At 47.3% G+C, this 17,500-nt stretch overlaps 1 protein-coding gene across 2 annotated transcripts in view; it reads right to left on the minus strand.

Moving 5' to 3' along the window:
- Positions 1-1,354: 1,354 nt before the first annotated feature.
- Positions 1,355-17,500, minus strand: part of LOC129821073 (unconventional myosin-XVI-like) — a 221,471-nt gene continuing 205,325 nt past the window's right edge. The window contains exons 22-25 of one of the 2 annotated variants that reach the window (XM_055878332.1): positions 7,905-8,057; positions 7,431-7,631; positions 7,190-7,265; positions 1,355-2,234 (exon numbers count right to left, since the gene is read on the minus strand). In XM_055878332.1, coding sequence (XP_055734307.1) covers positions 2,011-2,234; positions 7,190-7,265; positions 7,431-7,631; positions 7,905-8,057 — 654 coding nt within the window. In that variant the 3' untranslated portion in view covers positions 1,355-2,010. The remainder of the gene's footprint in view (positions 2,235-7,189; positions 7,266-7,430; positions 7,632-7,904; positions 8,058-17,500) is intronic. The other variant, XM_055878333.1, reaches the window with a different exon arrangement.

Raw genomic sequence — 17,500 nt, forward strand, 5'->3', positions numbered from 1 at the left:
AGTGGAAGAGAGAGAGAGAGAGAGAGAGAGGTGAAGAGTAGAAGTGGAAGAGAGAGAGAGAGAGAGAGAGAGAGAGAGAGAGAGAGAGAGAGAGAGAGAGAGAGAGAGGGAGAGAGAGAGAGAGAGAAAAATAAAAAGAAAGAAAGAAAGAGAGAGAGAGAGAGAAGTGAAGAGTAGAAGTGGAAGAGAGAGAGAGAGAGGTGAAGAGTAGAAGTGGAAGAGAGAGAGAGAGAGAGAGAGAGAGAGAGAGAGAGAGAGAGAGAGAGAGAGAGAGGTGAAGAGTAGAAGTGGAAGAGAGAGAGAGAGAGAGAGAGAGAGGGGTGAAGAGTAGAAGTGGAAGAGAGAGAGAGAGAGAGAGAGAGAGAGAGAGAGAGAGAGAGAGAGAGAGAGAGAGAGAGAGAGAGAGATAATAACGTATTATTATTGTTGTGTTATTGCTGTTGGTAGACCACTGTTGTTTTACTGTATGTGTACTTTGACAAGTAAAATACTTTAACTTGCCATGTCAATAACGTCTATTAAACTAAGTTAAATTGACAGGGGGAGAGAGAGACAGAGAGAAAGAGAGAGAGAGGGAGGAAGGGGGGATGGTGTTATTAGATAGCTTTGAATAGTGAATATTAATAATGCTAGTTGGTTGACTGTGCTGTGGACACACCACGTTACGCAGTCCTATGAATCAAGTCCATGACTAAATCAAAGCCAGTTATTATTATTATCATTCTGCATTATAATATCTATGATGATGGACGTAAATCTATCAGCTTCTGTATAGGAGTATGATTCATCCTGTAACACGCCTTCAGCACATTATGCAGTGTACGCACACACACACACACACACACACACACACACACACACACACACACACACACACACACACACACACACACACACACACACACACACACACACACACACACACACACACACACACACACACACACACACACACACACACACAGACACGCACACAGACACAGACACATCGTGTTCTACTAGTTACTGCCCTATTACTGTAGAATTGAAGTGTTGAAATGCTTTGGCTATTTCACTTGCTTTGGCAATGTAAACATATGTCTCCCATGCCAATAAAGCTCTTTGAATTGAGGAGTGATAGAGCGATCTAGGAGAAGTTATAAAGTCCTCCAGCGGGAAGTTATCTGGCATCATTGTAAGAACAGAATATTTTCTAACAGAGGGGTGTTTGGTTTGTGTACCCTTAAAACGGCATGACAAAATGGATATGGTACTCTCTTACCACATATTTGTGTGTGTGTGTGTGTGTGTGTGTGTGTGTGTGTGTGTGTGTGTGTGTGTGTGTGTGTGTGTGTGTGTGTGTGTGTGTGTGTGTGTGCGTGCGTGCGTGCGTGTTTCTAAATGTATTATATTAGCTGGCAATTAAAGCTATTGCCAGAAGTCTATACTTCGCTGTCTGTTGGGAAGTGGCCTAATTTAGGAAACAGTTTTTTTCTCAACACACTCTCCCTGCTTTTCCATCGATCCTCTACTCCCGCCTGCTACTATTCCAATCGGAACCCCCAGCTTCCAACAGAGTGTGTCACAGACATGGACATGTCCTGCTTTCAACATTGGTCATCCCCAACTCCCCTAACTGCCAATCACCATAAGGGGGATGCCCAATTTAGAGTTTTCTGATGAGTGATGGTTTAAGCTGTTTGTTGTTTCTATTGACTGTGAAGTCAAAATACATCACGCTGACTAGTACACCAAGTAGTGAACCGACACACTGATTAGCAGTACTTAACTGAGGTCTTATTGATTTTACCTGGACAAGTTCCATTGAGTACTAAATAAATACCCGAGTGGCTGTTGGGAGAGGTTGGGCTGTAGGTATGGCTCATGAGTTATTAGGGCTATCACTGGCTTGTCTACTGCTTATTGAGTCACTCAGATCGGATGTCTATGTATGGTATGTCATATCGTAAATGGTTATGTCACTTAGTCCTCCATACCTTGGTGAGGGTATGCGGTATGCTATGCTACACATTACATGTCATATGGTATAGTAGTTATGTCTAGTACCTTGGTGAGGTCCAGGTACCTCTGGGGCTCGTGGCCTGCTGGGGAGAGGCTGGAGTGGGATGACATCCTGTGAAGGAGCAGGGCTGCTTTGGGCCCTCTCAGAGCCATTCTGGCCTGGGCCGGTACCAGAGACCCAGTCTGGGTCAGCTTGGACTTGAACAACTGCTGCACCAACACACTCTCACTGGCTGTTAGGGGATCACACAGAGAGAGAGCGAGAGAGAGGGGAGGGGATGGGGAGGGGAAAGAGGGAGGAAGAAAATCGGAGGGAGAGGATTGGAGGAGAGGAGCAGTGGGAGCAGGATAGGAGAAAGGAAGCAGACAGGAGACATGAGGAGATTAAAAGGAGAAGGATGATTGGAAGAAAGGAGGGAGGGAAAAAGAGGAGGAGTGAGAGGGAGGGATTGGAGCAAAATAATAGGCATGTAAACAATCATCTCCATAAGAAAGTAGGTTGAGCATGCTGTCACAGAACACGTGGAGCAGCCTTCAACAACAAACAGCTCTGTGAGACAGGCATGTGTGTGTGGGAGAGAGAGAGAGAAATCTTGAAAGGAATTTCCTAGACTGGTTGTAGGGTGTAATGACTGTGGCTTTCCTAGGTAATTGTCTATTAATTTATGTAATCATCACCACCAACACTACCACCTGACTACAGAGGTCCACAGACCACTCTCCATAACCCCCAGCACCGCTGTCACATTTCACCTTTGACCTTTGATGTGTGTGTACATTCTGCAAAATATGCACAAAGGAACAAAATAGACAGGGAGAGTAGACAGGGAGATGAGACAGGGATATAGACAGGGAAAGAGACAGGTAGAGGAGACAAGGACATAGACAGAGAGAAAGACAGGGAGATGAGACAGGGAGATGAGACAGGGAGATGAGACAGGGACATAGACAGGGACAGAGACAGGTAGAGGAGACAAGGGCATAGACAGAGAGAAAGACAGGGAGATGAGACAGGGAGATGAGACAGGGAGATGAGACAGGGACAGAGACAGGGAGAGGAGACAGGGAGAGGAGACAGGAAGATAGACAGGGAGATGAGACAGGGACATAGACAGTGACAGAGACAGGGAGAGGTGACAGGGAGAGGAGACAGGAAGATAGACAGGGAGAGGAGACAGGAAGATAGACAGGGAGAGGAGACAGGGAGAAAGACAGGGATATAGACAGGGGCAGAGACAGGGAGATGAGACAGGGAGAGGCGACAGGGAGAGGAGACAGGGAGATAGACATGAAGATAGACAGGAAAAGAGACAAGTAGAGGAGACAGGGAGATAGACAGGGAGAGGTGACAGTGAGATAGACATGGAGGGGAGACAGGGAGAGGAGACAGGAAGAGGAGAGAGGGAGATATAAAGGGAGATAGACAGGGAGAGGAGACAGGGAGAGGAGTCAGGAAGAGGAGAAAGGGAGAAAGACATGAAGATAGACAGGGAAAGAGACAAGTAGTGGGGACAGGGAGAGGAGACTCGAAGAGGAGACAGGGAGATAGACAGGAAGAGGAGACAAGAAGAGGAGAAAGGGAGAAAGACACGAAGATAGACAGGGAAAGAGACAAGAAGATAGACAGGGAGATAGACAGGGAGAGGAGACAGGGATAGGAGACAGGGAGAAAGACAGGGAGAGTAGACAGGAAGATAGACAGGTAGAGGAGACAGGAAGAGGAGACAGGGAGAAAGACATGAAGATAGACAGGGAAAGAGACAAGTAGAGGAGACAGGGATAGGAGACAGGGAGAAAGACATGAAGATAGACAGGGAAAGAGACAAGTAGAGGAGACAGGGAGAGGAGACAGGGAGAAAGACATGAAGATAGACAGGGAAAGAGACAAGTAGAGGAGACAGGGAGAGGAGACAGGGAGAAAGACATGAAGATAGACAGGGAAAGAGACAAGTAGAGGAGACAGGGAGAGGAGACAGGGAGAAAGACATGAAGATAGACAGGGAAAGAGACAAGTAGAGGAGACAGGGAGAGGAGACTCGAAGAGGAGACAACAAGGAGAGGAGACATGGAGAGGAGACTCGAAGAGGAGACAACAAGGAGAGGAGACATGGAGAGGAGACAGGAAGAGAAGAAAGGGAGAAAGACATGAAGATAGACAGGGAAAGAGACAAGTAGAGGAGACAGGGAGAGGAGACAGGAAGATGGACAGGGAGATAGACAGGGAGAGGAGACAGGGAGAGGAGACAGGGTGAAAGACAGGAATATAGACATTCAGATAGACAGTGAGATAGACAGGGAGAGGAGACAAGGAGAGGAGAGAGGGAGAGGAGATAGGGAGAGAGACATGGAAAGAGACAGGGAGAGGAGACAGGGATAGGAGACATGGAGAGGAGACAGGGAGTGGTGACAGGGAAAGAGACAGGGAGAGGAGACATGGAGAGGAGACAGGGAGAGGTGACAGGGAAAGAGACAGGGAAAGAGACAGGGAGAAGAGACAGGGAGAGGAGATAGTTAGATAGACAGGTAGAGGAGAAAGGGAGATAGACAGGGAGAGGAGACAGGAATATAGACAGGGAGAGGAGACAGGGAGAGGAGACAGGGAGAAAGACAGGAGAGGAGACATGAAGATAGACAGGTAGAGGAGAAAGCGAGATAGACAGGGAGAGGAGACAGGGAGAGGAGAAAGGGAGAAAGACATGAAGATAGACAGGGAAAGAGACAAGTAGAGGAGACAGGGAGAGGAGACAGGAAGATAGACATGGGAGATAGACAGGGAGAGGAGACAGGGTGAAATACAGGAATATAGACATGCAGATAGACAGTGAGATAGACAGGGAGAGGAGACAAGGAGAGGAGAGAGGGAGAGGAGACAGGGAGAGAGACATGGAAAGAGACAAGTAGAGGAGACAGGGAGAGGAGACAGGAAGATAGACATGGGAGATAGACAGGGAGAGGATACAGGGGGAAAGACAGGAATATAGACATGCAGATAGACAGTGAGATAGACAGGGAGAAATGACAAGGAGAGGAGAGAGGGAGAGGAGACAGGGAGAGAGACATGGAAAGAGACAGGCAGAGGAGACAGGGAGTGGTGACAGGGAGAGGTGACAGGGAAAGAGACAGGGAGAGGAGACAGGGAGTAGAGACAGGGAGCGGAGACAGTGAGATAGACAGGGAGAGAGACATGGAAAGAGACAAGGAGAGGAGACAGGGAGAGGAGATAGGGAGAGGGGACATGGAGAGGAGACAGTGAGATAGACAGGGAAAGAGACAGGGAGAGGAGACAGGGAGATAGACAGGAAGAAGAGACAGGGAGATGGACAGTGAGAGAGACAGGAAGATAAACATGGAGAGGAGACAGGGAGAGGAGACAGGGAGAGGAGACAGGAAGAGAAGACAAGGAGGAAGACAGGGAGATGAGACAGGGAGCGGAGACATTGAGAAAGACAGGGAGATAGACAGGGAAAGAGACAGGGACAGAGACAGGGTGAGGAGACAGGAAGATCGACAGGAAGATAGACAGGGAGAGGAGACAGGGAGAGGAGACAGGGAGAAAGACAGGGAGAAAGACAGGGAGATAGACAGGGAGATAGACAGGGAAAGAGACAGGGAGATAAACAGGGAGATAGACAGGAAGATAGACAGGGAAAGAGAAAGGGATAGAGACAGGGTGAGGAGACAGGAAGATTGACAGGAAGATAGACAGGGAGAGGAGACAGGGAGAGGAGACAGGGAGATAAACAGGGAGATAGACAGGAAGATAGACATTGATAGAGACAGGGATAGAGACAGAGTGAGGAGACAGGAAGATGGACAGGAAGATAGACAGGGAGAGGAGACAGGGAGATAGACAGGGAAATAGACAGGAAGATAGACATTGATAGAGACAGGGATGGAGACAGGAAGATGGACAGGAAGATAGACGGGGAGAGGAGACAGGGAGAGGAGACAGGGAGAAAGACAGGGAGATAGACAGGGAGATAAACAGGGAGATAGACAGGGATATAGACATTGATATAGACAGAGAGAGGAGACAGGGAGATAGACAGGGAGAGGAGACAGTAAGATAGACAGGGAGTTGAGACATGGAGAAAGACAGGAAGAGAGACACGGAGAGGAGACAGGGAGATAGACAGGGAGAGGAGACAGTAAGATAGACATTGATATAGACAGGGAGTTGAGACATGGAGAAAGACAGGAAGAGAGACACAGAGAGGAGACAGGGAGATAGACAGGGAGAGGAGACAGTAAGATAGACATTGATATAGACAGGGAGTTGAGACATGGAGAAAGACAGGGAAAGAGACAGGGAGAGGAGACAGGGAGAGGAGTCAGGGAGAGGAGAAAGGGAGAGAGACATGGAAAGAGACAGGGAAAGGAGACAGGGAGAGGAGTCAGGGAGATGGACAGGGAGAGGAGATAGGGAGAGAGACATGGAAAGAGACAGGGAGAGGAGACAGGGAAATAGACAGGGAAAGGAGACAGGAAGATAGAAAGGGAGAGAGACATGGAAAGAGACAGGGAGAGGAGACAGGGAAATAGACAGGGAAAGGAGACAGGAAGATAGAAAGGGAGAGAGACATGGAATGAATCAGGGTGAGGAGACAGGGAAAGGTACAAAAGCCATCTCCGAAGCCTTTGATTAGGCTCATTATTTAAATGTCAGCCAATCATAGTAATCAGCCCGAGACAGTAAACTTGCTGGTCCTGGCTCTGACACAATGCTTGCCTGTCCTACTCCTCTCTGCTCACAAAAACACCAGCACACATCTGACTACGCTCAATAGATTATATACACACTACTGCTGCTATCAACACACACACCATTCATTAATAGACATCGATTATGGGTAATAGACATTGATTATGGATGATTGTTAGTGTGTTGGATGGGATTGTGTGTGTGTGTGTGTGTGTGTGTGTGTGTGTGTGTGTGTGTGTGTGTGTGTGTGTGTGTGTGTGTGTGTGTGTGTGTGTGTGTGTGTGTGTGTGTGTGTGTGTGTGTGTGTATGGGTGTGTGTGTGTGTGTGTGTGTTTGTTTGTTTGTGTGTGTGTGTGTATGCGGTGTGTGTGTGTGTGTGTGTGTGTGTGTGTGTGTGTGTGTGTGTGTGTGTGTGTGTGTGTGTGTGTGTGTGTGTGTGTGTGTGTGTGTGTGTGTGTGTGTGTTTGTGTTTTGACTGATACTTACACTTCAGAACAAGAAGCAGGTTTTGGGGGAGGGAGTCCTTGTTCTTCACCAGTGTTCCTGTGAGGTCATAGGCCATCTACCAATCAGAGAACAGACAGACAATTACATGACAGATATACACACACAACATAGGTTATGTGAGTGTGTGTGTGTGTGTGTGTGTGTGTGTGTGTGTGTGTGTGTGTGTGTGTGTGTGTGTGTGTGTGTGTGTGTGTGTGTGTGTGTGTGAATGCCCACTCACTTGGCCTGTGTAGTGTTTCACAGTGAAGGCAGGACCCTGGTCTATGGGAGGGGGGTTGCCGTTACCGTCCTTGGTTGTCAAGGAGATACCGTGTGTGGGTGTGTTGTCGAGGTGTGACTGCAGTCTCTTGTAGAGGGTCTGTTCTGTAGGTCTCAGCGATTGACTCTCCTCATCCATCACAGACAGCAGACCCTGAGGCTTCTGGGAAGATGGAGGACAGTGGTCATAGAACCACACATGGGAGAGAATTGTAACACACAGCTCCTAAATGTTTCATGTTAGAATTTGAGGTAGTGTAATATGATCCTAGATCTCTGTAGTTGAGGGCAACTTTGACCTCAAATTCTATTTACACACACTCAAAACCAATACAAACTCCAAAGCCTTTTCAGGAATGAGAAATGTCTAGATGTTAAAGGGGTAATCCCAGTTCTTAAAGGGGTGGTGTGGCACGACACGGGCAAAAAATATTACCAGGAAGAAAAAGTCTAGAACAGCGGGTTGGTTGCTGGGCGACCGGAGCGTCTCCATGGCGATGGCCTCCTGTAGACACTCGGCCTGCTCCTGATGGAACAGCACCTCTGAGACGTGCAGCCTTACACGCTCGTTGGTCATGTTCACACACAGCTGGGAACACACACACACAGACAAGTTAACACGGAAGTAAATGGTGCGTTTCTAAACTGACTGAATGTGAAATGTAATGGACCCCAACATCATGAAAAATCCTTACAGAAACAACCCAGGCATGGTGCACACTAATATAGGTTCCTCACGACTTCCCCAAAGCACAACACTGCAATCTGGAGACCTTATACCAGAGGACTGTATGACCTCATCCTGACCCCATCCTAACCCTGCAGTCAGCACAGACAGAATGTACATCGTCCAATCGGCAGCTTTTTCTCTGAGGGTGCTAGGCTGTGGGTGAGATATGTCACATATATGATGTAGTGTACAGTAAGTTTACCAAACATTAGGAACACCATTTAATTGCACCCCCCACCCCCCCTTTTTTGCCGTCAGAACAGCCTCAATTTCTCTGAGACTCTACAAGGTGACAAAAGCGTTCTACAGGGATCCTGGCCCATGTTGACTCTAATGCTTCCCACAGTTGTGTCAAGTTGACTGGTTGTCCTTTGGGTGGTGGACCATGTTTGATACACACAGGAAACTGTTGAGCGTGAAAAACCCAGCAGCGTTGCAGTTCTTAACACAAACCTGTGCGCCTGGCACCTACTACCATACCCCATTCAAAGGCATTTAGATATTTTTTTCTTGCCCATTCACCCTCTGAATGGCACACATACACAATCCATGTCTCAATTGTCTCAAGGCTTAAAAATAATTCTTTAACTTGTCTCCTCCCCTCCATCTACACTGATTTGAAGTGGATTTATCAAGTGACATCAATAAGGGATCATAGCTTTCACCTCGATTCACCTGGTCAGTCTATGTCATGGAAAGCGCAGGTGTTCTTAATGTTTTGTTCACTCAGTGTTGATTGTGGATTACAGGAAAAGGAGAACTGAGCACGCCCCCGTTCTCATCAACGGGGCTGTAGTGGAGCAGATTGAGAGCTTCAAGTTCCTTGGTGTCCATATCACCAACAAACTAACATGGTCCAAGCACACCAAGACAGTCATGAAGAGGGAACGACAAAACCTATTCTCCCTCAGGAGACTGAAAAGATTTGACATGGGTCCTCAGATCCTCAAATGTTTCTACAGCTGCACCATCGAGAGCATCCTGATTGGTTGGATCACTGCCTGGTATGGCAACTGCTCGGCCTCTGACCGCAAGGCACTACAGAGGGTAGTGTGTACAGCCCAGTACATCACTGGGGCCAAGTTTCCTGCCATCCAGGACCTCTATACCAGGCGCTGTCAGAGGAAGGCGCTAAAAATGGTCAAAAGACTCGAGCCACTCTAGTTGTAGACTGTTGTCTCTGCTACCGCACGGCAAGCGGTACCGGAGCACCAAGTCTAGGTCCAAGAGGCTCCTAAATAGCTTCTACCCCCAAGCCATAAGACTCCTGAACATCTAGTCAAATGCCTACCCAGAGTATTTGTATTGCCCCCCCCCCCCCCCCCCCCCACCCACCCTATTTTACTCTGCTGCGACTGTTATTATCTATGCATAGTCACTTTAATAGCTCTACCTACATGTACATATTACCTCGACTAACCGGAGCCCCCTCATGTCGACTCTGTACTGGTACCCCCTGTTTATAGCCTCGCTATTGTTATTTTACTGCTGCTCTTTAATTATTTGTTACTTTTATTTCTTATTCTTATTTTTTTAAGGTATTTAAAAATATATATTTTTTAACTGCATTGTTGGTTAGGGGCTGGTAAGTAAGCATATCACTGTAAGGTCTACACCTGTTGTTTTCAGCGCCTTTGACAAATACAATTAGATTTGTATATGAACAGCATATGGAGCAATGAGTTGTGAACCAACCTCATCTCCTAGCCTGGCTGGCACCATGGGAACAGAACAGAACACTCAGTACTACCGCATGGACTGAATTATGAACTATGAACCTACAGCTCAGTGAACAACACAGAACAGAACATATGGAGGTAGGAGGAGGTAAGGTTGTGTGTGTGTGTGTGTGTGTGTGTGTGTGTGTGTGTGTGTGTGTGTGTGTGTGTGTGTGTGTGTGTGTGTGTGTGTGTGTGTGTGTGTGTGTGTGTGTGTGTGTGTGTGTGTGTGTGTGTGTGTGTGTGTGTGTGTGTATATGTGCTTGTGTGTGTCTGCATTTTCTTATGAGTGTATATGAAGGATATCACAACAATATGTCAGAATCAACAGACATCATTTAATTGTGGCTATTTAATTTACAATTTACATTTGATTTAGTCTAACTTGTATTTTAGACTAATTCTGTAGTCTTCCTTCCTTCAATATCTACTCTCTTGTCCTTGAGTGCCGTCTATGACAGCGTCGGTCAGTCAGTCCCAGCAGTGGTGAAGTCTGTAAAGCATGATCATTAAGGAAAAGCTGAACAGGTACAATACAGCCCTAATGAGCACAACTCTAATTAACAAGCCCAGGCCACTGTAATGACCATGATCACCATGTGTGTGTGTGCATCATGTGTGTGTTGACCGTGTGAGTGTGTGTGCCATGCACACTGACACTGTTGGTTCAGTTAACACCCATCTCTCCAGAGTGTAATGAGTGTGATCCAGTGTTTAGATTTCATTAACAGAAAGGGGCTCCTCCAACACTGACCTGAATAATAGAAACCTGAACAAGCACACTGGGGAACGAGGAATCACAGAGAACGGAGGAAGGTAGGGACGGTTTAACAATTTTTTTTCGCTCCCCCCCATCTAATTTATTTCTCTCTCTCCTCCTCTCTACTCGTCTCTCTTTCTCTCTCTACCCATTTCTCTCTCTCCTCCTCTCTACTCGTCTCTCTTTCTCTCTACCCATTTCTCTCTCTCCTCCTCTCTACTCGTCTCTCTTTCTCTCTCTACCCATTTCTCTCTCTCCTCCTCTCTACTCGTCTCTCTTTCTCTCTACCCATTTCTCTCTCTCCTCCTCTCTACTCGTCTCTCTTTCTCTCTCTACCCATTTCTCTCTCTCCTCCTCTCTACTTGTCTCTCTTTCTCTCTCTACCCATTTCTCTCTCTCCTCCTCTCTACTCGTCTCTCTTTCTCAGATGCCCTTGAAAGTTTAGGTCAGTAAATCCCTCTATTCCGCTTAGATTAGAGAGCATGCTGGAGAAGAAAAAAGGAATTGACATTTTACCATACACACATAGACGCACACGCACACACACACATACACATACACACGCACACGCACACGCACACGCACACACACATCTTCCCACCACTTTGTTTTTGGGACTTCCCAATGCCAGTTGGCTTCAGGCTGTGGAGGTAGGGATCAATAGAGACTCGGTGATGGTATTGAGCTACATGTTAAGCTGTACTGATTAATCTGCTAAACTGGACTAAGGCCTACCCTCCCTCAATCATTACATTCTTAGCCCTGTCTGAGAGACTTTCTCTGGACCACTCTGCTCAATGGGCTTGGTGCTGCTGGGGATATGACATGATGACCTATCCTAGCTGAGGAACACAACACACATACCTGGTGTATCATAATATGCGTACTGCCATGCTCCGAGCACCCAAATTGGAGCACACAACGGTGAGAATATGAGTTCAAATGAAAGTATGCAAAACGGAGCACGTAGTGCACTTTTTGGATGCATACTTCATTTGTACACATTTCGAAGCATGAATCGATGCAAGTTTCAAATAAAATATTCCCATGACACAACCATCACAACCACCAACGTCACAACATTTCTTGAAAACAATGGTGGCTGGTTTTGAGCTGAAGAGAGAAAATGAACTCAGAATGAAATGTTGCTCATTTACATGTCATATGTTGCCTGACTTAAATAGCTTATCTTGATATGTTAATAAACATACTGAACAAATATAAATGCAACATGTAGTGTTGGTCCCATGTTTCATTAGCTAAAGTAAAATATCCCAGAAATGTTCCATATGAACAAAATAATTTCTCTAAATTGTTGTGCACAAATTTGTTTACATACCTGTTAATGAGCATTTATCCTTTATCCTCCAAGATAATTCATCAACCTGACAGGTGTGGCTGTTTATGCCATGACCATTACACAGGTGCACCTTGTGCTGGGGACAACAAAAGGCCACTCTAAAACGTGCAGTATTGTCACATAACACAATGCCACAGATGTCTCAAGTTTTGAGGGAGCGTGCAATTGGCATGCTGACTGTAGGAATGTCCACCAGAGCTGTTGCCAGATAATTTAATGTTCATTTTTCTACCATACGCCGCCTCCAACATTGTTTTAGAGAATTTGGCAGTATGTCCAACCGGACTCACAACTGCAGACTGTCACGTTCCTGACCTATTTATGTTAGTTGTTATGTGTGTTAGTTGGTCAGGACGTGAGGTTGGGTGGGCATTCTATGTTTTCTGTTTCTGTGTTGGTTTTGGGTTACCTGGTATGGCTCTTAATTAGAGGCAGGTGTTTGGCGTTCCTCTAATTAGGAGTCATATTTAGGTAGGCGTTGTCACAGTGTTCGTTGTGGGTGATTGTCTTCCGTGTCAGTATGTATGTTCGTTGCGCCACACGGGACTGGTTTCGGTTTGTTTGTTAAGTGTCATTTATGTGTAGGCTTTTTTCCCTGTTCGTGCGTTCTCGTGTGTTATGTGAGTCCGTCGTTCAGATCTGTTCTACACCGTTTATTTGTTTTTGTTAGTGTATAGTCAAGTTCGTGTTTTTTCGTCTTGTCAATAAATTCATTATGTATTCAAACTCCACTGCGCCTTGGTTCAATCCCTGCTCCTCTTCGGATGAAGAAGAGGAGGACAGCCGTTACAGAATCACCCACCTCGCTAAGACCAAGCGGCAAGGGAAAAATAAACGGAGTAAGAGACAGGAGAAGAAGGAGCAATGGACATGGGACGATTTATTGGATGGAAAAGGTGTCTACACATGGGAGGAGATCCTGGCTGGTAGAGATCGCCTCCCATGGGAACAGCTGGAGGCACTGAGGAGAGCAGAGGCTACCGGAGAGAGGAACCGGAGCTATGAGGGAACGCGTCTGGCACGGAAGCCAAAAAAGCCCGTAAGTAATTCCCAAAAATTTCTTGGGCGGGGGCTAGGAGGTAGTGGGCCAAGGGCAGGTAGGAGACCTGCGCCCACTTCCCAGGCTTACCGTGGAGAGCGGGAGTACGGGCAGGCGCCGTGTTACGCAGTAGAGCGCACGGTGTCTCCTGTACGAGTGCATAGCCCAGTGCGGGTTATTCCACCTCCCCGCACTGGTAGGGCTAGATTGGGTATTGAGCCAGGTGTCATGAGGCCGGCTCAACGCGTCTGGTCTCCAGTGCGTCTCCTCGGGCCGGCATACATGGCACCGGCCTTACGCATGGTTTCCCCGGTTCGCCTACATAGGCCGGTGCGGGTTATTCCACCTCCCCGCACTGGTCGGGCAACCGGGAGCATTCAACCAGGTAAGGTTGGGCAGGCTCAATGCTCAAGAGTGCCAGTACGCCTCCACGGTCCGGTATTTCCGGCGCCACCTCCCCGCCCCAGCCTAGTACCTACAGTGTCTACACTACGCACTAGGCTACCAGTGCGTATCCTGAGCCCTGTTCCTCCTCCACGCACTCTCTCTGTAGTGCGTGTATCTAGCCCGGTGCCTCCAGTTCCGGCCCCACGCACTAAGCTACCAGTGCGTCTCCAGAGCCCTGTACAAACTGTATCTTCTCCCCCTACTAATCCTGATGTGCTTGTCCTCAGCCCGGCGTCACCAGTGCCGGTACCACGCATCAGTTATAGAGTGGGCTTTGAGAATACAGTGTGCCCTGTCCCTGCTCCCCGCACTAGTAGGAAGGTGCTTATCCTTAGCCCGGTGCCCCGGTGCCAGTTTCGGCACCAAGGAACCGGGTCTACAGTGCACCGTATCCGGCCAGAGCCATCCGTCTCCCCAGCGCCATCTGAGCCATCCGTCTCCCCAGCGCCATCTGAGCCATCCGTCTCCCCAGCGCCATCTGAGCCATCCGTCTCCCCAGCGCCATCTGAGCCATCCGTCTCCCCAGCGCCGTCTGAGCCATCCGTCTGCCAGGAGCCTGCAAAGCCGCCCGTCTGCCATGAGCCTGCAAAGCCGCCCGTCTGCCATGAGCCTACAGAGCCGTCAGCCAGACAGGAGCCGCTAGAGCCGTCAGCCAGACAGGAGCCGCTAGAGCCGTCAGCCAGACAGGAGCCGCTAGAGCCGTCAGCCAGACAGGATCTGCCAGAGCCGCCAACCAGACAGGATCTGCCAGAGCCGCCAACCAGACAGGATCTGCCAGAGCCGCCAACCAGACAGGATCTGCCAGAGCCGCCAACCAGACAGGATCTGCCAGAGCCGCCAACCAGACAGGATCTGCCAGAGCCGTCAGCGAGCCATGAGCAGCCAGAGCCGTCAGAGAGCCATGAGCAGCCAGAGCCGTCAGAGAGCCATGAGCAGCCAGAGCCGTCAGAGAGCCATGAGCAGCCAGAGCCGTCAGAGCGCCATGAGCAGCCAGAGCCGTCAGAGCGCCATGAGCAGCCAGAGCCGTCAGAGCGCCATGAGCGTCGAGAGCCGTCAGCCTGCCATGAGCGTCGAGAGCCGTCAGCCTGCCATGAGCGTCGAGAGCCGTCAGCCTGCCATGAGCGTCGAGAGCCGTCAGCCAGCCATGAGCGTCGAGATTCGTCAGTCAGCCATGAGCTGCCCTTCAGCCTGAAAAGGCTAGATACCCAGAACTGCCCATCAGTCCAGAGCTGTCTCTCTGTCCGGAGCTGCCTTTCAGTCCGGAGTTGCCCCTCTATCCTGATCTCCCTCTCTATCTTCATCTACCTCTATATTCTTATCTATCCCTCTGTCTTGATTTATCTCTCTGTCCCGGTGTTGTCCTTATTAGGTATGTTATTAAGAGGATTTTGTGGGGGAAAAAAGAGGGTGGACATTCTTGGAGGGAGGAAGCTAGGATGGATTATGGTGGGGTGGGAACCGCGCCCGGAGCCTGAGCCACCACCGTGGTTAGATGCCCACCCAGACCCTCCCCTAGACTTTGTGCTGGTGCGTCCGGAGTTCGCACCTTGTGGGGGGGGTAATGTCACGTTCCTGACCTATTTATGTTAGTTGTTATGTGTGTTAGTTGGTCAGGACGTGAGGTTGGGTGGGCATTCTATGTTTTCTGTTTCTGTGTTGGTTTTGGGTTACCTGGTATGGCTCTTAATTAGAGGCAGGTGTTTGGCGTTCCTCTAATTAGGAGTCATATTTAGGTAGGCGTTGTCACAGTGTTCGTTGTGGGTGATTGTCTTCCGTGTCAGTATGTATGTTCGTGCCACACGGGACTGTAGCGTTTTGTTTGTTTCGTTTCGTTTCGATGTCGTCTGTTTCCTGTACGTAAGTTTATGTTTAGTTATGTAAGTTTATGTTCAGGTTTCGTCAACGTCGTTTTCTTGTTTTGTAGTTTTGAAAGTGTTTTGTTTCGTTTCGTGTTGCCATCGTATTCATAATAAAGATGGCTTATTTCCCAAATGCTGCGTTTTGGTCTGAAGATCCTTCTCTCCTCACCTCATCCGAGGAGGAGGAGAGCGTCAGCCGTTACACAGACCACGTGTAACCTCGACTGCCCAGGACCTCCACATCCGGCTTCTTCACCTGTAATAAAGCCCTTTGTGGGGAAAAACTAATTCTGATTGGCAGGTCCTGGCTCCCCAGTGCACCCCTGCCCAGTCATGTGAAATCCATAGATTAGGGCCTAATGTATTTATTTCAATTGACTGAATTCCTTATATGAACTATAAATGAGTAAAATTGTTGAAATTGTTGCATGTTGCTTTTATATTTTTGTTCAGTGTACATACTGTGTTCATTTTGGCATGTTTAACTGCCTACACTATTAGACAAAAGGTGCTACACTCTTAGAACAAAAAGCGTTATTCGGCTGTCCCCATAGGAGAACCCATTGAAGAACCCCTAGGGGTTCAAGGTAGAACCCTTTTTTAATGTTCCATGTTCCATGAAAGAATCCTTTCCACAGAGGGTTCTAACTGGAACCCAAAATAGTTCAACCTGGAACCAAACAGGCTTCTCCTAGTGGGCCAGCTGCAGAACCCTTTAGGAACCCTTTTTTCTAAGAGTATAAAATACCCACTGCAGGCTAATTGACAATGAATTGGCAGCTAGGTAGCTACACACAAATCATTTGTAGCCAACGTTGGCCATCTTCCTTGCATTACAACGTTAGTTTATTGTTTTGGTTTTTTACATGTTAAACTACCTATCTAGCTAGACTACATTTAGCTAGCTGAAAATTATGAATTAAAAAGTTTACGATTGCTTTATATAGTTGTAGAAAAAAGAAGGAAGACGCTGCTTCTCTTAGATAGAAGCTGCTATGGTACACAATAGTAGATTTTGGTAGACAGAAGTTGCTAAGGTACACAATAGTAGGTTTTGGTAGACAGAAGTTGCTAAGGTACACAATAGTAGGTTTTGGTAGATATAAGCTGCTATGGTACACAATAGTAGATTTTGGTAGACAGAAGTTGCTAAGGTACACAATAGTAGGTTTTGGTAGATAGAAGCTGCTAAGGTACACAATAGTAGATTTTGGTAGATAGACGCTGCTAAGGTACGCAATAGTAGGTTTTGGTAGATAGAAGCTGCTAAGGTACACAATAGTAGATTTTGGTAGATAGAAGCTGCTAAGGTACACAATAGTATATTTTGGTAGATAGAAGCTGCTAAGGTACACAATAGTATATTTTGGTAGATAGAAGCTGCTAAGGTACACAATAGTAGATTTTGGTAGATAGAAGCTGCTAAGGTACACAATAGTAGGTTTTGGTAGATAGAAGCTGCTAAGGTACACAATAGTAGATTTTGGTAGATAGAAGCTGCTAAGGTACACAATAGTAGGTTTTGGTAGACAGAAGCTGTTAGGTACACAATAGTAGATTTTGGTAGATAGAAGCTGCTAAGGTACACAATAGTAGGTTTTGGTAGACAGAAGCTGTTAGGTACACAATAGTAGATTTTGGTAGATAGAAGCTGCTAAGGTACACAATAGTAGGTTTTGGTAGACAGAAGATGCTAAAGTACACAATAGTAGATTTGGGTAGACAGAAGATGCTAAGGTACACAATAGTAGATTTTGGTAGACAGAAGATGCTCTTTGGTAAAAGGGGTAAATTGGTCATCAAAAGAAAGGAGAATATCACTTCTTGTATAGTATTGCTTACTAGGTGTTGTCTCATAAATGTTGTAACCACTCCCTCTTCAAATCAGGGTTGATTGGAAAAAGCTGTTCAAAAGAGGACGTTGTGCTATCATAGTCGTACTCCCTGATGAAGGCCATGCAGCCGAAACGCGTCGGAGTGTTTGAACTTTGTTTCCAGTGAACATGCCATGAAGTCAATTTAATTCATTCTATGAAGAGCCTTGGTCCTCCTTTGTTTTAGATGCTTGATATGGTTATCTTGTTTATGAATGAGAAGAGTAAGCAACAGGGCTGGTGAA

Source organism: Salvelinus fontinalis, chromosome 23 (genome assembly GCF_029448725.1).
Source record: "Salvelinus fontinalis isolate EN_2023a chromosome 23, ASM2944872v1, whole genome shotgun sequence".
Taxonomy (NCBI): Eukaryota; Metazoa; Chordata; class Actinopteri; order Salmoniformes; family Salmonidae; genus Salvelinus; species Salvelinus fontinalis.